The following is a 24,320-nucleotide window of genomic DNA, read 5'->3' as shown; positions in this document are numbered from 1 at the left end:
AGCAGCTGATAGATCCGTGGGGAAATCCAAGATAGAAATAACGACTTACACATAGGAGCGTCGACAATGCCGAAAGCCAAGAAGTGTTGCCGCAAACGCTTCTCATAATCCTCCCAGTCTTCAGCGGCCTCGTCATAAGGAGGGAACGGAGGCGGAGAAGAGGAAGACAGACGATGAGTAAGCGACGTCGACGCCTGAATAGCAGCCGTCAGCTGTGTTTGTTGTTCAATAAGCGCTTGCATAAGCTGTTCCATGTCGGCCCCGACATGAACACACAATTCCGCAACGCAGGAAAAAAATATCCCATCCTCGTCGCCAATAAGTGTTATAACCTTTAATCACTAATAAATTGCGTGGATATACAAAAGTAGAAACACTAGCGGGTTACATGTTACTAACTTCATATCTGTCATTCGACTGCCATGCCGTGACCTGCGGCCGGCGCCGTTCATAGCCAGGTGGCGCTCCCGCGCTCGGCCGAGCTGCGGAGCGCCTCTATCGCCGTGTTCGCGTACTAACGTAGCGACACTTTTGAATGTCGTGGCACTGTCACAACAGAATGTCTCATGCATCTAGCTCCAACTACCATTCCGTGTTCAGTGCCTTTAACTCCCATCATGCAGCCATAATCATGTTGGAAAGAATTTCACAAGAATCGACTGAGTATAAATGATAGCATATCGCTATGCCATGAGTTTTGTCACCTGCTTAAGTGATTAATATTGCAGATATGGTGTACACATAAGCACAGCAGAGTGGTCTTAGTGTCAGTGTTATTGCAAGCCCTGCCAGTGAGTGGCTGTTAAACAAACTAAAATGTGAAAGTAAGCACCAGTGTGCTTAATTGGTATCCGAGGACAGAATACTTTATCTCTGGTATTATGGATTTGTCACATCATGGCTGTTCAACTCAGTTATAAGATGTGAAACCAGGGGGTAAAAGTGGGTTGTACTAAGTAATGGATGGGTGCAGGACACTTCAATGTACTCACAGCATGAGATTACTGCCACCTTGGCTGCATAACCACATATGACCACATAACTTTGTGTACAGTGTTTGATCAGTGCTGGAACATTACAGTGGATTTCAATCTGTGTGTGTTTTGCTGTCCAGCGCAATTTCATGCATGATCAAACAGTGGCATGCGTTCTACTACTCAGGCTGCCATTATTGAGGGAACACCAAAATCTATGAAATGAACGTGAATGCCATTGTTTGATACTGAATTGCCAACTGTAGTGTATTCAGACCAATCCTACAATGACGACAGCATACATACGGTTTAGTGCTACTTTGGTGGAAGATGGCTTGCATTCTTGAACAGTATAGTGAGAAAACTCATAGTTAAATTGGTTGACACTAATTCCTACAACTTGCATTCATGACTCCTACATGTTAGGGGCAACCTGAATAGCAGCCATTGCATCAGGAAGACTCTAGAGCCTGAGGTACTGTCTTTTCCTTAGACAACTGTGCACAAATATTTCAGTATTATATTGCCCAACCACTTGTGAGGAATGTGCGAGCCTTCTTCAGCCAATGATGGTCACCAGTGCTTTCTGCGGTGCACATTTACCTGGCATGTGATCCACCAAGCATGAGTGGGATATGGTGGTTGGCAACTTGATTGTCACATTTCTTGAGAACCAACTGTTGATTCTTTGTGTATTGTTGTACAAACCTCTGATTTTATGCTGTTATCATCATCATTCAACTTAAAGGAATTGGACCTCTGTCTATTCTGTCTTCAGATAGTTTGTGTGCATCGTTTCATTGGTTGACCTATTTGATTTTATGCCACGATGTGTAATGGTTCTGATTCCAGTTTTTGAATGCATTATGCATTTGGAACTATGTACAGGGATTTAAAGGGAAATGATCATGTAGATGTAACATTAGGTGAAGCAATTGCTCAGTATTTACACATCAGTGGAATATTGGAAATATGTGGTTCTCTATAATGGAGACTTCACCAAACATAACTTGAACCTTTTGACTTATGGAGGTCTTTACCATAGCAATTTGGAACACAATGATTGAAAAGTGCTATACATGCACACCATTATGTTAAACACTTCAGAGTGTTAGAAGTTAAATTAGTGAATTCATGTAGATGCCTTCTCTGTTGCAAGACGGGTACTTGCAGGTTTTTGGAAAATGGCTGCAGAAATTTTTCAACGTTATAATATATAAAGTAATAATACAAGCATGAGTGCAATGGAAACTTAAAATTAAGCTTATTCTTGTACTAAAAATACAGAAATGTTGTGTTCCTGCTGAAAGATGGAAATTGGTAGAAAATTGAAGTCAGTATGTAAACACAACCAGGATCAAAGCATTGGGAAGCAGGGTCAGTGTTATTTCTGTTGGGAAGCAGGGTCAGTGTTATTTCTTTAACAGAATTATATTAAAATTCTAAAATTTATATTCATTTAAACGTAAGGTAAATTACATTATATCAGAGCATGCCACTAAGTGCAACCTGCTCAGTTTCATAAGCTGTGCTGTCAGAACGTCCCTCTACCCACCCCCTTTCAAACATCAGCTTATCTGACTTGTGTATATGAGAACTGTGCCTCCAACAATCCCTTTTTCTACCTACCTCCCTCCCTTCTTCGCCTCCCCCCCCCCCCCAAACTTCCTGCCCCTCATTCCTTCACCCTGGTCTGCTCCATACTTCGTTTGGTACTATAAAATGTTAGAACCACTCAGATTCCCAATTTAAAATGATAATTAATTTTGCACTTTGGGAGGAAAAGTGCTAGTGCATGAGTGAAATGAATTTATTAATAGTTTTACACATTTCAACCTATAGTAGAATACTACACTTCTTAATATTGTTTTAAAAGAATCATTATATCAGTATCAGCGAAGTCCTCCATTACTAGAAAATATTTAAAGTTGTCAAAGAGTGTGTATTACCTATAGATGCATGAAGGCGTGCTGAAAAGTGTTGCGTCCAAATTTTTGTGTGTGATTCCTCTTAAAGGTTTTTAAATAAAACAAATGTTATTAACATTTTACATCTTTATCCTGCTTGTCTGCATATTTATTTCTCAATATAGCCAGTCTGGCGACGAACACGTTTCTCCCAACGAGAGGTCAGTTGTTGATACCATGACTGTAGAATGTTGACTTTGTCGACAGAGCCACAGGCTCACCTCTGCTTGCACTGCTTCAGCACTATCAAGGTGAAGTCCTTGGAGGCATTCATAAAGTTTTGGAAACAGATGAAAATCAGATGGGATGAAGTTGGGACTGTACGGAGGATGATCAGTGACAGTGATGTTAGGTAGTTTCATGTCCTATGGGTCATTTGCATGGTAAATCATAATGATGTGGAATGAGTCATTTTACATATATATAAAAATGGCTACATGTTGAACATTTATAAAGGTTTTTACCTCATTTTTTTCTGTAAAAATATCTGCAGATGTGAGTTAGTAATCCCTACTCACCACATTTTACTCATTATAGTAATAGAAATTCTACAGAATAGAAAGAGGTATCACAGAGAAACTTTTTTAGTTTGCTTTCAAATTTTTCTTTGCTATCTGTCAAACATTTTATATCCCTCGGTAAGTTATCAAAAATGTTTCATGCAACATTGTACACCCCTTTTTGTAATAAACAAAAACTTAATATGGACTAATGAATGTCATTTTTACTTCTGGTATTGTAATTATGTACATCATTGTTCCTTTTGAACTGCAGTGGATTATTTACAACAAACTTCATGAGGGAATAAATATACTGTGAAGTAGTAGTCAGAATGCCAACCTCTTTAAACAGTCATCTACAAGATGCTTGAGGATGTGCACTACATATTACTCTCACAGCATGTTTTTGAGCAGTGAAAACTTTCTTTCTTAAGAATGAGTTCTCCCAGAACATAATTCCATATGACATTATTGAATGAAAATATGCAGACTATGTCAACTTACTGATTTCTCTCTCCCCAAGATTTGCAGTGATTCTAAGGGAAAATGGGCTGAACTAAGTTGTTTTAGGCATTCCAAAATGTGCTTTTTCCAGTTAACATTCTCTTCAATATGAAACACTTAAGAATTTTGAAGTTTCCACATTATTTATTACTTCCTCGCCATGCGTTACACTTAGCATTGGTGTAGTACCCCTAGATGTGCAGAACTGAATAGGTAGCGTCTTGTCTTTTTAAAATTGAGCGTGAGACGATTCACAGAAAAGCAGTCAATGACAGTTTCAAGAGTATTGTTTACTATTTCTTCTGTTTCTGAACGCATGCTTGGGTTGATTGCAATACTAGTGAATCCAACGTGCTGGATTGTGGCAAATGTTGCAGCACTCATATGTGGTCTGACATTGTTATGATGAAAGAGAGGGTGCTGCATGTGTTGACAAACTCTTCAAATTCATAACTCGATTACAGCAGCCTGTTTCCACTCACTGACATAGTAGTGTTACATATCACCCTGTTACATGCTACAATTTGGAGCCCTTTAGTGGTAAAGGGCTGCTAATATGTGTACATGAAGAATAAAGATGTAGAATGTGAATAACATTTGTTTTATTCAAACATAAAGATTTGGAGACATTATTTTTCAGCAAACCCTCATATTGATTCTTCACTGATTCTGGAAAATGACTAGTGCATGATGTCTTTTTCTGTATTGCATCTTTCCTCAGTTTTGATTTTTGTATCTTTCTTTATTTTTATATTGGAGATGAAGTTATTAAAGTCAGGTAAATATTAGATCACAAAATATTACTTAAGTCACAGAAGTCTACTTTATAAATAAAGACAGCAGCTTACATCTGTGCTTCTGAGTATTAGTGTTTGAAAAGAGATTTATTTACTTTTGTTCATTTTCATAATAACTTTTTTTAAATATAACCTAAAGGAAACAATACATGAAACTGAGAGCTCGTGTTAACGATGCTGTAGCAATTATTCCATAATTATCATTTGTTCTATCTGTATTTCAGTCTGTCATTGCAAAGAGGAAATCACCGAAAGATAAAGCATTAGAACATTTTGATGATTTTTACAAGTCTATTTATGGGAAACAATGGCCATCAATTCGGATTGGTCTGTTGTCTCCTCACAAATATTGTGCAGTCATTAACAACTTTGGAGATACTGAAACAACTGTGGAAGACCTACAGGTGAGTTTATAAAACAGCTAATATTAGGAGCATTTGATGTGAGCTACATATGTGTGCCTGATCATACTCATTAAGTTTCAGCAGTTCAGATATCAGGCTTTATTTTGATGTAACTATATGGTTGTCATATTCTCTAATTTTTTCACAAATCATATTACTTAGATTCCATCTTGATGGAAAACTTGACAGTGAAATGACTTACTATAAAAATTACCACTGAGATATGACTGTGACGAAATGTTTATCTGAACATCATTAACAACCACTATGACAGATAGGCAGCATGAATCTCACTATTTCCCATATCCTCTCGGGAAGTTCACAAGTCTTTCGTGAGTATAGGTGTGGTGAGCACAGGGCCCAGACTTTCCCCCCTGCGGGACCGGGGGTTAGCATAGGCCCGAGGTAGTCCTACCTGTCGTAAGAGGCAACTAAAAGGAGTCTCACACATTTTGGCCCTATGAGTTCAGGTCCCATTCTATGGTTTGACCTGCCACTTCCAAAATTCTACAGAAGTGCAAGCCATATGGGGAAGGATGCCTTAAGTGGTGCACATGTTATCCATAGTGCCCTTAGATTCAATCTCCTGAATCTCTTGTCATGGCTTTGCATCCCCACCTGCGATTCAAGTATTTGGGCAAGAACACTTTCTAGTGTATGTCAACTTCTTCTGTTGTTTCCTGTCCTAGGGCTACAAAACGGAGAGAGCCATATTCGCCTCAGTTTTTTGTCTGTAGCAGAACTGATGGGGAATCCTTTGTATCTACAAAGCCTCAATTTTTTGTTGAACACCTTGAGGATAAGTTTGGAGAAGTGGCAGCATTGTCCAAGATGCGAAACAGCGCATTCTTGATTCAGACAGCAGCCCCAGCCTGATCCCGAGGGTTACTTGTCTGTGACAAGTTGTGTGATATTCCTGTTTCCGTCACTCCCCATAAAAGCCTCGACATGGTCCAGGGGATCATTTTCCATCTCAATATCCTCTTGTAGTCTGATGATGAGCTCCGCACCAATTTAGAATGATGGGGCGTTCTGTTCATCCGGCCCATTTACAGGGGACTCAGAGACAACAGGGTTGCTACCGGTGCCTTCATCTTGGCCTTTGAGGGTGATTCATTGCCTGAAAAGTCACAGTGATGTTTTACCGCTATGTCATTGAACCATACCTCCCTCCCCCTATGCGGTGCTTTAAGTGCTGGAAGTTTGGGCACATGTCTTCCCGCTGCACTTCCAGCACCACATGTTGAGACTGTGGACATCCACTGCACTCAGATACTCCGTGTGCGCCTCCTCCCACCTGCATCAGCTGTGGAGAGCAACACTTCCCCTGCTCACCAGGCTGCACAGTACTCCAAAAGGAGGTACAAGACCCTGGATTGGTTGACTTAAAGAGAGGCTAAACGCAAATTTGAAAGATTACACCCCATTCAGTTGACGTTGACATATTCTGCAGCTATGTCACCATCGCCATCCCAAGTGCTAGTGGTTCCTCACTCTGTGCCACGAACAGTGGTCCCTCTGGGCCACCAGAATACATCTGTCCCCTTGGTGGTATGGGGCAAATCTTCCTCCGTTGCTCCCAAAGCACCTAATTTGGGAGCAAGGCCCCCCCCCTCCAAATGCAGGGGACATTGGTCCCCTCCCCCGTGCTGGAGAAGCAAACACCCATAACCCCTTGTGGGGTGGCACCGTGCTTACTGGCCGAGGCAGAGATGTCGAAAATTTAGTGTCACAACTCGACCTCGACCTCTATCTCTTAAATACAGGTGCCCCACACGTTTCAGTGTGGCACATGGCACATATTCAGCCATTGATCTCTCGGTTTGCAGTCCTGGCCTTCTCCCATCTATTCACTGGAGAGCACTTGATGACCTGTGTGGTAGTGACCACTTCTTCATCTTCCTGTCACTGCCTCGGTGTCAGGCCTACGGACACCTGCCCAGATGGGTTTTAAACAAGGCATACAGGGAAGCTTTTATCACTGCTGTCTCTGTTGAATCTCCCACACGTGGTAACATCGATGTGGTGGTTGAGCAGGTAACTACAACAATTGTTTAAGTGGCGGAAAACGCGACCCCTCGTCTTTATGATGCCTCCGGCGAAAGACAGTCCCTTGGTGGTTGCTGGATGTCACTGAGGCAATTAAGGAGTGTCAGTGAGCTCTACAGCGGCATAAGTGGCACTCTTTCCTGGAGCACCTCATTGCCTTTAAACGGCTCCGTGCCCACGTCCGCCAGCTTATCAAAAGATGGAAACAGGAGTGTTGGGAGAGATATGTCTTGACCATTGGGTGCCATACGTCACCTTCCCAAGTCTGGGCAAAGATCAAACGAGTTTTTGGGTGCCAGGCCCAACAGGTATTGTTCCCGGTGTTAACATAAATGGCATGTTATTTTTCTGATGCAAACACGGTTGCTGAGCACTTTGTTAAGCACTATGCTCGCACCTCTGCGTCGAAGAATTACCCACCAGCCTTTTGCTCTCTCAAACGGCGGATGGAAGGGAAAGTCCTCTCGTTCACTACACGCCACAGTGAACCCTATAATGCCCCATTTACAGAGTGGGAGCTCCCCAGTGCCCTTGCACATTGCCCCGACACGGTTCCTGGGCTAGATCGGATCCAAAGTCAAATGATTAAACATCTCGTGCCTGACTACAAGTGACATCTCCTCGTGATCTTCAACTGGATATGGTGCGATGGCATCTTTTCCTCGCACTGGTAGGAGAGCACCATCATTTCGGTGCTCAAACCCGGAAAAAACCCGCTTGATGTGGATAGCTATTGGCCCATCAGCCTCACCAACGTTCTTTGTAAGCTGCTGGAACATATGGTCTGTTGGCAGTTGGGTTGGGTCCTGGAGTCACGTGGCCTACTGGCTCCGTGCCAGGGCGGTTTCCGCCAGTGTCGCTCTACCACTGATAATTTTGTGTCCCTTGAGTATGCCATCCGAACACCCTTTACCAGATGCTAACACCTTGTTGCCGTCTTTTTTGATTTACGAAAAGTCCATGACACCACCTGGCGACATCATATCCTTGCCACATTATACAAGTGGGGTGTCCGAGGCATGCTCCCAATTTTTATCCAGAATTTCCTGTCGCTTCATGCTTTCCGTGTCCAAGTTGGTACCTCCCATAGATCCCTCCCCTCTCCCCCCTCCCCCCCATATCCAAGAGAATGCAGTCCCTCAGGGCTCTGTATTGGGTGTATCTCCATTTTTAGTGGCCATTAACTGTCTAGCAGCAACTGTAGGGCTGTCAGTCTCACCCTCTCTGTATGCAAATGACTTCTGCATTTCATACTACTCCACCAGTACTGGTGTTCCTAAGCAGTACCTGCAGGGAGCCATCAACAGGGTGCAGTCATGGGCTCTAGCCCACGGCTTCCAGTTTTCGGCTGCAATGTTGTGTGTTATGCACCTCTGTTCGCGTTGTACCATCCATCCAGAACCAGAAAATTACCTTAATGATGATCCACTCACTGTAGTGGAGACATATTGATTGTTAGGACTGGTTTTCGATGCCTGATTGACTTGGCATCCTCACCTTCGTCAGCTTAAGCTGAAGTGCTGGCAGCACCTCAATGCCCTCCGCTGCCTGAGCAACATCAACTAGGGTGCAGATCACTCTGTGCTTCTGCAGCTCTACAGAGCCCTTGTTCGATCACGTCTTAACTATGGGAGTCTGGTTTATGGTTGGGCGGCGTCCTCAGCGTTGCGTTTACTCAACCCAGTGCACCGCTGTGGTGTCTGACTAGCGATGGGAACTTTTGCGATGAGTCCGGTGACCAACATCCTGGCAGAGGCTGGAGTCCTTCCATTGCAGGTCAGATGTGCACAACAGCTCTCCAGTTACGTTGCACATGTTCGTAGTTCTTCTGCACATCCAAATTACTGCCTCCTTTTCCCACCCATGGCGGTTATTCTCCTGTATCGGCACCCCAGGTCAGGGCTTACAATTGCAGTTTGCATCTGATCCCTTCTATCTGAACTGCAGTCCTTGCCTTTTCCAGCTATACCTCCATGGTGTACACCTAGGCAGCGGCTTCGCCTGGACCTTTCACATGGCCCAAAGGACTCGATTCACCCCACGGCTCTCCGCTGTCACTTCCTCTCGATTCTTGACACCGACGTCTCAATGGCTGATGGTCACGTCAGCTTTGCGTATGTCCATGGAGGACGTATTGAACAGCATTCCATGCCTGATGGCTGCAGTGTTTTCACTGCAGAGCTGGTGGCTATATCTCATGCTCTTGAGCACATCCGTTCATATCCTGGGGAGTCATTTCTTCTGTGTACTGACTCCTTGAGCAGCCTACAAGCTATCGGGCAGTGCTACCCTTGTTATCCTTTGGTAGCGACCATCTAGGAGTCCATCTATACATCTATACCCTGGAACAGTCCAGTTGTTCAGTGGTGTTTGTGTGGACCCCAGGACACGGAATCACAGGCAACAAATTTGCTGACAGGCTGGCCAAACAGGCTACACAGAAACTGCTTATGGAGATCGTTTTTACACCACCAGGTTTTTCGGCTTTGGTAGATGGAGTGGCATAGTCTCAGTACGCACAACAAACTGTGTGCCATTAAGGAGAGCATGAGTGTGTGGCAGTCCTCCATGCAGGCCTCTTGCAGGGACTCTGTGGTTCTATGCCGGCTCTGCATTGGCCATGCTTGGGCAACCTACGGCTACCTCCTGCTCCGTGAAGACGTACCTCAGTGTCAATGCGACGCCCGTTTGACAGTGGCCCACATTCTGGTGCACTGTCCCACTTTGACTGCCCTGCGACGAAATCTTCGGTTACTGGACTCGTTGCTACTAATTTTATCTGATAACACATCGTTGGCTGATTTAATTTTACGTTTTATTAGTGAGGGTGGATTTTATCATTTGATCTAAGTTTTAGCGCATGTCCTTTGTCCCCCTGTGTCCTCCATCCTAGTGCTTTTAGGGTGGAGGTTTTAATGTGTTGCAGAGTGGCTGGCTTCTCCTTTTTATTCTCATGGTCAGCCGGCCATGGTAATCTGTTTTGTCATTTTAATGTCTCCTACCTGTTTCTTGCTGTTCTGTGGTTTTCTTCTCCCATTTTGCCCATTTAAGTGTTTGTTGCTCTTTTTTTTTACTCGGAACAAGGGACCGATGACCTAGGGGTTTGGTCCCTTCCCCCCTCTTTTAAACCAACCAACCAACCAACCAGGGCCCGGACTTATTGCAGTACTTAGTTCCTTTCTTGTAATATAATCTCTGACCATTATCTTTCTTTATTTCTCTTTCTTTCTCATGGTGTCACCCTTTGATGCTGATCTGACTATTTCACCAGGTTCTGCTTTCTTTCGTCATTATCTTCATTCATTTTCCTTACATCACTTTTTGGCTAAGTTGGCCCGCTTTCACGTTTGACCTTGAGTTTCAAAAATTTTCCTGTGTTGTGGACCAGATGGGGAAGAATGGTTTAAATAGTGACCCTTTGTGCACAATAACAGCACAGACTCATATATACAGGGTTATTACAAATGATTGAAGCGATTTCACAGCTCTACAATAGCTTTATTATTTGAGATATTTTCACAATGCTTTGCACATACATACAAAAACTCAAAAAGTTTTTTTAGGCATTCACAAATGTTCGATATGTGCCTCTTTAGTGATTCGGCAGACATCAAGCCGATAATCAAGTTCCTCCCACACTCGGTGCAGCATGTCCCCATCAATGAGTTCGAAAGCATCGTTGATGCGAGCTTGCAGTTCTGGCACGTTTCTTGGTAGAGGAGGTTTAAACACTGAATATTTCACACAACCCCACAGAAAGAAATTGCATGGGGTTAAGTCGGGAGAGCGTGGAGGCCATGACATGAATTGCTGATCATGATCTCCACCACGACCGATCCATCGGTTTTCCAATCTCCTGTTTAAGAAATACTGAACATCATGATGGAAGTGCGGTGGAGCACCATCCTGTTGAAAGATGAAGTCGGCGCTGTCGGTCTCCAGTTGTGGCATGAGCCAATTTTCCAACATGTCCAGATACACGTGTCCTGTAACATTTTTTTCGCAGAAGAAAAAGGGGCCGTAAACTTTAAACCGTGAGATTGCACAAAACACATTAACTTTTGGTGATTTGCGAATTTGCTGCACGAATGCGTGAGGATTCTCTACCGCCCAGATTCGCACATTGTGTCTGTTCACTTCACCATTAAGAAAAAATGTTGCTTCATCACTGAAAACAAGTTTCACACTGAACGCATCCTCTTCCGTGAGCTGTTGCAACCGCACCGAAAATTCAAAGCATTTGACTTTGTCACCGGGTGTCAGGGCTTGTAGCAATTGTAAACGGTAAGCCTTCTGCTTTAGCCTTTTCCGTACGATTTTCCAAACCGTCGGCTGTGGTACATTTAGCTCCCTGCTTGCTTTATTCGTCAACTTCCACGGGCTACGCGTGAAACTTGCCCGCACGCGTTCAACCGTTTCTTCGCTCACTGCAGGCCAACCCGTTGATTTCCCCTTACAGAGGCATCCAGAAGCTTTAAACTGCACATACCATCGTCAAATGGAGTTAGCAGTTGGTGGATCTTCGTTGCACTTTGTCCTGAGGTGTCGTTGCACTGTTATGACTGACTAATGTGAGTGCATTTCAAGCACGACATACGCTTTCTCGGCTCCTGTTGCCATTTTGTCTCAGTGCACTCTCGAGCGCTCTGGCGGCAGAAACCTGAAGTGCGGCTTCAGTCGAACAAAACTTTATGAGTTTTTCTACGTATCTGTAGTGTGTCATGACCATATGTCAATGAATGGAGCTGCAGTGAATTTATGAAATCGCTTCAATCATTTGTAATAGCCCTGTACATATAATGCCAACACAGTGACCAATTCGTCATTGTGGGGCCATTACACATACGCTTTAGATCTAGCCTCCTGAAAACACAGGGGTCACACTTCTAATATCTGAGCTGCTAGTTCATCGTTCATGCCAAGGACTAGATGCCTGTCTTCCTGGAGCATCAGGACTCCAAGCTATGGCCATCGTGCCGGATGGCCTTTGCTTTGGCTGGGTGGCACCTGTGGGGAGGGCCCTTGCTTGGATTAAGTGATGCAAGGACGGACATTTTGCACATGAAATTTATCAGTGGCTATTCTGATTTGTCTGTCTGAGTAGACAAGTCTAAATGGCAATCCTAATGCTTTTCCTACTCCAGCTGCCCATGGGAAGATGATCAAACTAGAGGACTGGGTGTGAAACAGTTTACTCAGTGCCTGGTGTGTCTTAGATTATATGGAGATACTTTTACGGCAACAAAACCATTATTTTTCATGGAACTCATACAAAAATGGAAATCAGTATAAAGGCAGGGTTCCTATGAAAGTAAAAGTACAATGTCTTTAGCGTACTGTATTGAATTTATTATGAGAGTAGTCTATATACATGAGACTTAAACAGTTGTGACAGAATTTTATAGTTTCTTTCATAAAACAAGTAACAAAAAAGACATTTGCATTTCCTGGTTGGAGACTGGTATAAAGGCACTGAATATCATGTTGTGTTATTGTGTTGTTAGTACTTTGTCCAACCTCAGTTCTTTCTGATTAGCTCAAAAATTCTCTTCAGCACTGATTTTGTTAGGGTTTGTAGTTCTTGCAGTAAAATTGTCACTCACTCTGCTCGTATCACACTTTTCAGCTCACATATGTCCTCAGATTGCCTTCCATTGAATAAATACACCTTGCAAGTATTCCCCGATAGTTTTCCACAGGATTCATATCCAGGTTACGGGCAGGCCAGGGGAAGACATTGATATCTTTATCTTCAAATCACTTTTGACTGTAGCAGAAACATGCACAGATGCATTATCTTGTTGAAACATTAGACTTTTGATCCCTAGGTCCTTATACATTCTAATCAAATCTCTCTCTAGCATCTTAGTGTACATGTTAGAGTTAACTGTAGTGTTCGGGCAAGCAGTGCATGACTTACCTTTAGTGCAGAAGGCTGTCCAAATCATAATACTTCCACCACCAAAATTTCTGCATGTTCTTACCTGCTGTTCTATTCTCACATCATGCCACTAATATCGATATCTATCTGCCCCGTCTAAATTAAACTTTTCATGACTGAAGATCACCTTATACCATTCTGAAGTCCATGACATCGGTTTTTCAGCAAACTCCAATCTATCCCATTTATGTTTGGATGTTAGAGCAAGTTTGTTGAATGCAAGATGTTTGTCATTTGACAAAATTTATCGTACACATCTGGCAGTTACTGACAAATGCAAATCATCAACAAGTTGAGAAGAATAATGAGTTTTGGCCCTTGCTTTGCACAAAAGAAACTGTTTAGATGCCTCACATAATTTTCTACTTAGCCCATATTTTATGTTCTGTTTATATTGTGCACCAATTCTAATGAAATTATCAATTACTGTACTCAAATGGTTCAACTTCTTCGTGATTAGAGAGTCCTAGATCCTTGTGCACACCAATTTTTGCTTTTCCACCTCATGGTAACTGTTTTCCGTGTGGCATTGTTACAATCATGGTTTATGTACACAACACGCACTGTCACTAATGATATCTGGTTTTCTATTTGCAGTAAAGGCACGTATGCACACACTAACACTGCACAGAGCTGACTGCCTTTATATTGAGTTCCACCCTCTACCATGTAAATCATAAAAGTTTTGTATATATTGTACTACTGACATCAAATGCAATACCATTTGACTGCATTTGTCAGTGTACTGGATCTCGTGCTATTGCCTATGTACTGTGCACCCCCTGCGGGTTCGGGGGTAAGAATAGGCCCGCGGTATTCCCGCCTGTCGTAAGAGGCGACTAAAAGGAGTCTCATCTGTTTCGGCCTTTAATGTGATGGTCCCCTAAGGGGTTTGACCACTACCTTTCCAAATTTTCCGTTAGTGCGTACCATTTGGGGAAGGACTCCTTATGTGGTGCATCTTAAATCCATCTTGCCCTAAGATCTGGCACACTTGATATTTTCATGGAGTTGGACTTACATTGAGCTTTCGGCCACATCCGCTGCAGTGTGTTCCGGATAGCATACATTCCCTCCTTTGTGCACTTCCATCTTTGCCCTCGTGATGTACATGGATATTTTGACACCCGACATCCAGCATGGTAGCCAGTCCGTTGTGGTGGGGTCGTCATGTACCCTCTTGGTGGTAGGCCCCTGACTACACAAAATCGCACTGCTGATGCCTGAGCTGCTACCTCCCCATGTATGCTGAGGAGTAGATGCCTATCCCTGTGGGGCATCGGGACTCCCGGCGAAGGCCATCCTGCCATGTGGTCTTTGCTGTGGCTGGGTGGTGCCCGTGGGGAGAACCCCTGGTCGGAGTGGGTGGCATCAGGGCGGCTGACCCGCAATGAAGCGTGGTACATCATCTCTCGCTGGTGGGCCTCCACCAGCAGTCTCTAAGCGATCGAGGTCTAACCTCAACGGCAAGCAATTCAATCCAAGATCATTTCCCTCCCTGGCCACTCCATGGGAGGAACGCATGGCTAAAGACAGCAGTGGAGATTATTCACCCCGGTACCTTGTCTGTACGCGGGTCGATGGTGAATCTTTTATGCCAACCAAGCCTCAGTTTTTTGTGGAGCATTTAGAGGACAAGTTCGGGGAGGTGGAGGGCTTGTCCAAAATGCGCTCTGGGTTGGTTCTCATCAAAACAGCATCCTCTGCCCAGTCACGGAGGTTGCTCACTTGTGACAAGTTGGGGGATGTTTCCGTCACCATCACTACCCATAAAAGTTTAAACATGGTCCAGGGTATTATATTCCACAGGGATCTTCTACTGCAGTCCGACAATGAACTATGCGCCAATCTAGAACGACAAGGTGTTCACTTCGTCCGGCGCGTCCATCGGGGTCCGAGGGATAATCAGGTAGCCACCGGTGCCTTCATCTTGGCCTTCGAAGGTGATGTTTTACTCGAAAAGGTCAAGGTGATGGTTTACCGCTGTGATGTGAAGCCATATATCCCTCCTCCAATGCGGTGTTTTAAATGCTGGAAGTTTGGGCACATGTCATCCCGCTGTACTTCCGGCATCTCATGTCGAGATAGTGGACATCCTTCGCATCCCAATACTCCATGTGCTCCGCCTCCCATCTGTGTTAACTGCGGAGACCACCGTTCCCCCTGTTCGCCGGACTGTAGGATCTTCCAGAAAGAACGGAAGATAATGGAATATAAAACCCTGGACCGCCTGACCTACTCTGAGGCTAGGCGGAAATATGAGAGGCTCCATCCTGTGCCAATGACGTCAACGTACGCCGCTGCTGCAATGACGGTTCTTCCATCTCCTGTGTCGTCCCATATGGTTGGTTCTATGATTGGTCAGAATCCAACAGCCCCCTTGATTGTGGGGGGCACTTCACACCCTGTTGCTCCTGCCCCATCTTCTTCAGGAGCAACACCCTCCCAACCATCGGGGACATCAGCTCCCCCTTCCCAGCCGGAGAAGCGTAAGACTTCTTTGGCTACTCTCGCCAGGAAGGGATCCCTTGGGGACCTCCCTTCGCAAGTTCCGACCAGTGGAAAAGCGGACACCCGCAAGTGGCTGAAACAACCACCAGTCCCTGGTCATAGGGCCTCCCGGTCATCGTCCGTCCGAGACTGACCCAGTGAAGCCCATGAAGCCTGAACCACCAAAGGCACAGCGCGACAAGCAGAAAAAGAAGAAAGTTCCCAAGACCAACGACATTGCGGTGGCACCCGTCCCACCGCTTCCTACAAGCTCTGCGTCTGAGGACGAGGTGGAGATTCTGGCGTCCGCTGAGGACCTCGATCTCGCCGGTCCCTCAGACGCCATGGATAGCGCTAGCACCGGTGCTCAATTGGAGGCAGCAGGTGACCCAGCGGCGTAATCTGCCTTCCAAGTCCTGTCACGCCTTTCTCAGACAAGGACAATACCATCATTCCAGTGGAACTGCAGTGGTTTCTTCCACCATCTAGCTGAGCTCCGACAACTTACCAGCCTTCACCCTTTCTTCTGCATTGCTATTCAGGAAACTTGGTTTCCAGCAATGCGAACCCCCGCCCTCCGTGGCTATCGGGGTTATTATAAGAACCAGGCAGCTTATGAAAGGGTGTCTGGTGGCGTCTGCATATATGTCCTTAACTCTCTTCACAGCGAGTCTGTACCTCTACAAACAGCTTTAGAGGCTGTCGCTGTTTGGGTGTGGACGCCACAAGCTGTTACCGTCTGCAGTCTTTACCTTCCCCCAGATGGTGCTGTCGCGCAGCATGTCCTGGCTGCTCTGATAGCCCAATTGCCGCCACCTTTCTTGTTACTGGGCGACTTCAATGCCCGTAACCCTCTGTGGGGTGGGTCAGTGGTGACAGGTCGCGGCGCCACCATTGAGCATTTATTGGCACAGCTCGATCTTTCGCTCTTAAATGATGGTTCCTTCACGCACTTCAGCGCGGCGCATGGCACGTACTCCGCCATCGACCTTTCGATCTGTAGTCCTAGCCTCTTACCGTCTGTCCAATGGAGAGTGCATGACGACCTGTGTGGTAGTGACCACTTTCTGATCTTTCTGTCACTGCCACAGCGTCAGTCTTCTCTGCGCCCTGCCAGGTGGGCTATGAATAAGGCTGACTGGGACTTGTTTTCCTCCACTGCCGCTATTGAGCCTCTCTCTAGTGATGACATTGATGTGGTGGTTCAATCGGTCACCACCGGCATCCTTACTGCCACCGAATCTGCCATTCCCCGTACTTCTGGGTCCCCTCGGCAGCGCACTGTGCCTTGGTGGTCGCCTGAGATCGCTGAAGCGATTAAAGATCGCCGGCGGGCGCTCCAGCGTCACAAGCGACATCCCTGTGTTGAACACCTCGCCACCTTCAAACAGCTGCGTGTGCGGGCCCGCTGCCTTATCCGCCAAAGCAAGCAGGAGTGCTGGGAGCGGTATGTGTCCACCATTGGCCTCCATGTCACTCCATCGCAGGTCTGGGCCAAGATTCGACGCGTCTACGGCTATCGGACCCCTGTCAGCGTCCCTGCGCTTTCACTGAATGGAGCAGTTTGTACTGACTCCAACGTCATTGAAAACAGCTTGGCAGAGCATTTTGCTATGAGTTCCGCTTCTTCCAATTACCCCCAGGCCTTCCGCTCCATTAAAGAGCGGATGGAACATCGGAGCCTTTCGTTTCGCGCCCACCATCCAGAATCGTACAATGTTCCATTCAGTGAGTGGGAATTTCGCAGTGCCCTAGCCGCTTGCCCTGATACCGCTCCTGGGCCAGATGGCATCCACTGTCATATGCTGAAATACCTTTTAGTGGACTGCCAGCGACGGCTCCTCGACCTTTACAATCGTATTTGGGTCGAGGGTGCGTTTCCGTCGCAATGGCGGGAAAGTATTGTTATCCCCATTCTGAAACCAGACAAGAACCCTTTGGAGGGGGACAGCTACCATCCCATTAGCCCCACCAACGTTCTTTGCAAGTTGCTTGAACGGATGGTGAGCCGGCACTTGAATTGGGTACTGGAGTCTTGGGGCCTTCTGGCTCCGTCTCATGGTGGGTTCTGTAAAGGCAGCTCCGCCGCCGACAATCTGGTGAGTCTGGAGTCAGCTATCCGTACTGCCTTTGCCCGCCGTCAGCACCTGGTCGCTGACTTTTTCGACATGTGGAAGTCGTACGATACGACATGGCGTCATCACATACTTTCTACGCTTCATGGATGGGGTTTCCGGGGCCCTCTGCCGCTCTTTATCCGAAATTTTCTGTCGTATCGTACCTTCCGCGTGAAAGTCGCGGCCTGTCATAGTTCCTCTCGAGTCCAGGAGAACGGGGTACCACAGGGATCTGTCCTCAGTGTCTGCCTGTTTTTAATTGCAATAAACGGTCTCGCTGCAGCTGCTGGAAATTCTCTCTCCGCTTCCCTGTATGCTGACGACTTCTGCCTTTACTATAGCTCTATTGGCATTGCAGCTGCTGAATGTCAGCTACAGGGCGCAATCCGCAAGGCGCAGTCTTGGGCTGTAGCGTGTGGTTTTCAGTTTTCGGCTGCCAAGACCCGCGTTATGCATTTCTGCTGGCGCCGAACGGTCCATCCTGAGCCGCGGCTCTATCTTGACGGTGAACTTCTTGCTGTGGTGGAGACCCACAGGTTTTTGGGTGTACTTTTTGATGCCCGGTTGACTTGGCTGCCTCATATTCGGCAGCTTAAACAGGCATGTTGGCGGCATCTAAATGCTCTGCGATGCTTGAGCCACACCAGCTGGGGCGCCGACCGATCTACCCTGTAATGGCTCTACCAGGCATTAATCCAGTCTCATCTGGATTATGGGAGCCTGGCTTATGGCTCAGCATCCCCGTCTGCGTTGCGGGTGCTGGACCCCCTCTTACACAGCGGAATACTGGTGCCTTCCGAACCAGCCCTGTGGACAGCATACTAGTGGAGGCAGGTGTCCCTCCCCTGCGGTTACGGCGCCAATGTTTGCTGGCCGCTTATGCTGCCCATGTTTTTAGCTTGCCCGGGCATCCAAACTATCGTCTCCTGTTCCCGCAATCGGTTGTCCATCTGCCAGTCAGGTTGTACGATCACGGTCCGCATCAAAGAGCTTCTCTCCAGGCTTAGGGTTTTCACTGTTCCACCTCCTTTCCGGGCCACTTTGCGTACACCCCCATGGTGTGTTCCTCGCCCTTGCCTTCGGCTCGACTTGGCACAGGGCCCGAAGGACTCACTCCCTCCAGAGGCCTTCCGCCGCCGCTTTTATTCCATCCTGGCCATGTATCAGGGCTCTGGCGTTGTATACACTGACGGTTCGATGGTTGCTGGTCGTGTCGGTTATGCGCTAACTCTAGGGGATCGAACAACGTTCCTTGCCGGATGGCTGCAGCGTTTACACTGCTGAGCTGGTCGCCATCTTTCGTGCCCTATAGTATATCCACTCCTGCTCAGGTGAGTCCTTCGCTATCTGTAGCACTTCCCTGAGCGGTTTACGAGCTCTCGACCAGTGTTTCCCTCGTTCTCATCTGGTGATGGCTATCCATGAGTCCCTGCATACTCTTGCCCATTGCGGCGCTCTGTGGTCTTTGTGTGGACCCCCGGTCATGTCGGTATCCCGGGCAATGAACGTGTTGACCACCTGGCCAAACAGGCCACCAGTGAACCCACTATAGATATTGGCCTTCCGGAGCCTGATTTGAGGGCCGTCTTACGCCGCAAAGTTATCTTGCTTTGGGACGCTGAATGGCGTGATCTGGCCACCCCTAACAAACTCCGTGCTGTCAAGGAGACGAGGACTGTGTGGCACTCCTCCTTGCGAGTCTCTCGCAAGGAGTCTGTCATCCTCTGCCGACTGCGTATTGGGCACACACGGATGACCCACGGCCACTTATTGCGCCGTGAGGACCCCCTTCTCTGTCGCTGCCGCTCGGCATTGACAGTGGTCCACATTTTGTTGGACTGTCCACTTTTATCTGTGCTCAGGCAGACATTTGCGCTGCCTGATACACTCCCTGCCCTTTTATCTGATGACCCTGCTATGGCTGGCTTAGTTTTACGTTTTATTCGGGCAGGGGGTTTTTATCGTTTAATCTGAGTGTTTGTTATGTTCTTTTGTGTTGATTCTGGCCATTGGCCTACGATTTTAATCTGAGTTTTTAATGTGTTTCTCGGTGGTTGGCTTTTCCTTTTTTGTTTCTATGGTCGGCCAACCACTGTCACACTCTGTGTGATTTAAGTTCGTCTTGTCTTGTCTGGTCTTTGTCTAAGTTTCTCTTGTTCTGCGTCGTCTGTAATCTATTCTGTTACTCGTTTTTATTCTCTGTGGGTGTTTTTAGTATTTGGAAAAAGGGACCGATGACCGTAGCAGTCTGGTCCCTTTAATCCCACAAACCATATGTACTGTGCACAACTATTCCATCTGACAATGTTAATTTTCCTGCAAAGATCCATACCTTTATACTGATTTCCATTTCTGTAAAAGGCAAATTTGGAGAAATTGACCCATTGGGGAAAAAAAAAAGATTACACAATGAATCACTGTTTATTAAGGCCTCCTCTGCTGCACAGTATCAAGCCCTTGAGGCATGTGACCGAGCGGGGTGGCGCAGTGGCACATTCAGGATGACAATGGTTCAAACCTTACTCCGGTCATCCTGATTTAGGTTTTCCGTGATTTCCCTAAATCATTTCAGGCAAATGCCGGGATGATTTCTTTGAAAGGGCAGAGCCAATTTCCTTCCCAATCCTCCCCTAATCCAAGCTTGTGCTCTGTCTCTAATGACCTCATTGTCGACAGGATGTTAAACACTAATCTTCTCCTTGAGGCATGTGAACAACTGACCCAAATAAAACGTTGAATATGGTGCAAGGAGTTACCTTTCACAGATACGTCGTTATGCTCCAGACAGGTGAGGGGCTACAAGCTAATCTCAAATGACAAGGTGTAGAAAAAGGTCCCAGAGATAACTGAAGGAACATAGCCTTTGAAGGAAGTTTTCTGCCAGAAAAAGGTAAAATTATGATTAAGGGGTGTCACGTGAAACTTTGTCCCGCCACCCATTATGTGTTTCCATATCCTTTTGTGTCTTCCTGCTCCCACTGTACAACAGACCCAGTATGCGGATCTGCTGTCGATCACTCCATGAATGTCGTCCTTGTGAACAACCGTCTGTGTGTGTCAGTTGTACTGAATACCATCCTCTATGTTCACCAGTCTGCTCAGTCTTCAAAAAAGAAAAGAAAACTTAAGAATATAAGCCACTTGACTGCTTGTCATATCCTGATGTATTGAGGCAAAGAGAGAGAGAGAGAGAGAGAGAGAGAGGCGGGGGGGGGGGGGGGGGGGGGGATCCTGTGGACGTGATGACCACCTGCGCAAAAGTCACTGCTTGCCCCACCCTCCACCCCACCCCCTCCCTTCCCCCCGCCCACCTTATTGTTTTCCAAAGCAAATCTACCACCATCCTCCATCCTTGTGGTCTGCACAACAACATATTAGGAAGCACTTCCCACACTCAACTGGAGAAGCAGCTTTCTCCTCCGAGCTCTGTAGGTGATAGGCTTCCTCTCTGGACTGCTCTCCCCGGAGACCCATAGAGCAGAGCCCTGACACCAGCCAGTGGCTGAAGGAGCTGCAGCCTGTGGGTCCCAGGGCAGTCTGTTCTTCATCTCTCCCCACACCTACAGTTGATAAAACCTCACCAAAAGTTGTGAAAGAGAGGAAGAAGAAGAATTTGGAGAAGGCTACTTCAGTGATCCGGAAGTGCTGGATCCTCTGATGCTGGTGAATAATGAGCCAATTTTATTGATAGGGTCCTGCCTGCACTGGTGACATTTAATGGTCCTTGCCTGCACTGGTGACATTTAATGGTCCTGGGATGTGTCCAGTGCTGCTGGCCCCTTCGTGCCTAACCAGAACATGCTCAATTTGCTGATGCAATGGAACTGTTTATGAATATGCTGTCACTTGCTGGAACTGCAGCATCTGATTTCCAGTTATTCTGCAGTTTTTGCATCACCCTCCAAGAGAAACTTCACTGATGACCATTCCCCAATGCTTTATAGTTACTGTGCATTCTGTTGAAACTGTACTGGCCTCAGTAGGTCAACAGAAGGGGTCTGTACATTGGTTCGCACAGATGCCCTCAGTGAGTGGATTCCCCTCCATACCATGTTAGAACCAATAGTGGTGTGAGTGCGAACTACCACTTTGATCACCATTTGTAACATTTATTTACCTCCAGGCAGGGCACTTTACCCATGAGATGACCACCTGAATCCAACAGCTGTGCCCTCCCCCTCCCGTCCCCTTCCTTGTCTCCTATATGGGGGGCTTCAGTGTGTACCACTCCCTGTGGGAAAGTAACAGTTCATGTGGTACGGGCCTTTTGATGGATCGGCTTTTTTCTGATTTTGATTTGTGCCTCCTCAAGAATGGTACTCTTATCCTCTTCAGTGCCACTGTTGGCACCTTTTTGACTGCTGATCTTATGATCTCATCCCCCAATCTTATAGCTTTGCTGCATTGGTCGCTCCCCTATGATCTTTGTGGCAGTGGTCACTTCCTGGTGATTCTGTCACTGTCTTGTCACTGCCCGACAGACCGATTACTACGGCGCACTGTTTGAAGAGCCAACTGTAGTTACATACCTCTACTGTCACCGTCACCCTCTCTCTCTGTCAGATTACATCGATGAGGTTGTGGGAGGTGTCACCAGTGGTGCTGGAACTGCTATTCTTCTTTCTATAGACACCCAGGCACTGGCAAGTCCAATGGTGGACCAGAGACATTGCTACAGCTATTCAGGATCATCGTAGGGCTCTGCAAAGTCTCAAGCAACATCCTTCACAGTCCATCCACCAAACTTTTAAGTGATTCCACACTAAGGCTCACTTTCTAATTAAGTGTGTAAGAAAGAATACTGGGAATGCTATGTTTCCTCCTCGGGAACATATGCCTCTTCTTCCCTGTTATGGGTCAAGCTCTGTAGTCACTTGGGACAGCAAAGATCAACATGTGTTTTGGGTCTTATTCTTCAGTGTGGTCTCTGCGCTGAGGCATGGGTTGTTGCTGAGCACCTTGTGACTCATTTTGCAACATCGTCAGCATCCTCTTCTTACCCAGCTACCTTTCTAATGCAAAAACAAGAATTTGAGGACATCCCCCATGCTTCACCCCTCCCTCCATGAATCCAAATTATATAATGAACTACTATGAAATTTTGGTTGACTGGAAACTGCTTCAGGATCTTGCCTCTTGTCTCATCTTGTGGTAAAGCCCTGGGTCCAGATTCAATTCATAATCAGGTGATCCAACATCTGAAGGTTGCTCAAAGGCTACATCTACTCAGAATCTTCAACTGTATTTGGCTCAAAGGCATCTTCCCTTCACAATGGCAAGGTAGTATCATTGTTCCAATCTGTAAGCAAGGCAAAAACCCACAGTCTGTTGACAGCTGCTGACCATTTAGCCTCATCAACATGCTCTACAAACTTCTTAAAAAAATGGTTGCACACAGATTATGCTGGATTCTTGAACCTCGAGGCCTTTTGTCTCCATTTCAATGTGATTTCCAGAAGGCGCAATTTACAAGTGCCAGTCTGGAAATTTAGAGCTCTGTACCAATTTTTATTCATCAGTTTTTATTCCTCCGGTTGTTCTGGGTTGGAATTGGTACTGCATTCAACTCTCAATGGGTCCAAGAGAACTGCACCCCACAGGGCTTTCTGCGGAGTGTCACACTCCTCATTGCCATCAACAGGCTGGTTACCTACGTTGGGTCACTGACATCCCCGCACTGTATGTTGATGACTTTTGCGTTTTGTAGAGCTCTTGGTTGAACACTGTTTCCAAAGCACCAGTGAAGGGCCTCTGCTTGGACCTCTTCCCATGGTTTCTGATTCTCTTCAGCAAAAATGCAGGTCATGCATTTCTGTCAATTTACCACAGTCCATCATGGCCCATAACTCTGCTTGGCTACCCAGCTCTTGGTCATTGTTGCACAATCCCATTTTTTGAGCCTCCTCCTTGGTAAAAAGCTGAATTCTCTGCACCATATTTGTCAACTAAAAACCAGCTGTTTGTGGAAGCTTAATGTTCTCTGCTCCCTTGTCAACACTTCTCGGGGTACAGTGTGTGTTACCATTCTTTGTATTTACTGGCACCTTATCTAATTCCGACTGAACTATGGTTGCCAAATTTGTATTTCAATGGCACCTTAAGCTTTGAAATTATTAGACCCAGTCCATCATCATGGTGTTCAACTGGCCTTTAGCATCTTCCATACTAGTCCTGTAGGCAGTCTCTTTGCTGAAATGGGACTCTTTCCCCTTCAGCTCCAACAGTATCACATATTGCTTACTTACACACCATCTGACAATTTCCTCTCATCCAACTTATCGCATTCTTTTTGCATATGAGGGGCGTCAACTCCCTGACAGTCACCCCTAAGGTGGAATCACCAGTTGTCCTCTCTTGTGTTTCCCTGTAGCCTCCCCCCCCCCCCCCCCCTCCCCCATTGGTTGGTACCCAAGCCTCAAATTACAACTGATCTATTCCACATTCTCAAAGTTTCATTTGCTCCCATGGCCTTTAGCTGTCTGTTCCTTTCGGTTCTCCAAGAGTATTGGAGTACTACTGTGATTTACACTTTTGGCTTTAAAACCATGTCCTGCTGGTCAGAAATAACATTTGTCAT

At 46.2% G+C, this 24,320-nt stretch overlaps 1 protein-coding gene across 1 annotated transcript in view; it reads left to right on the top strand.

Moving 5' to 3' along the window:
- Positions 1–24,320, top strand: part of LOC124776645 (5-methylcytosine rRNA methyltransferase NSUN4) — a 92,648-nt gene that overhangs the window by 17,016 nt on the left and 51,312 nt on the right. Inside the window, exon 2 of the mRNA XM_047251733.1 lies at positions 4,967–5,146. Within this exon, the coding sequence (XP_047107689.1) occupies positions 4,967–5,146 (180 nt within the window). The remainder of the gene's footprint in view (positions 1–4,966; positions 5,147–24,320) is intronic.

The sequence above is a fragment of the Schistocerca piceifrons genome, chromosome 2 (genome assembly GCF_021461385.2).
Source record: "Schistocerca piceifrons isolate TAMUIC-IGC-003096 chromosome 2, iqSchPice1.1, whole genome shotgun sequence".
Taxonomy (NCBI): Eukaryota; Metazoa; Arthropoda; class Insecta; order Orthoptera; family Acrididae; genus Schistocerca; species Schistocerca piceifrons.
Note: the sequence above shows the minus strand (reverse complement) of the source record. Positions and strands in the feature narration are given on the sequence as shown.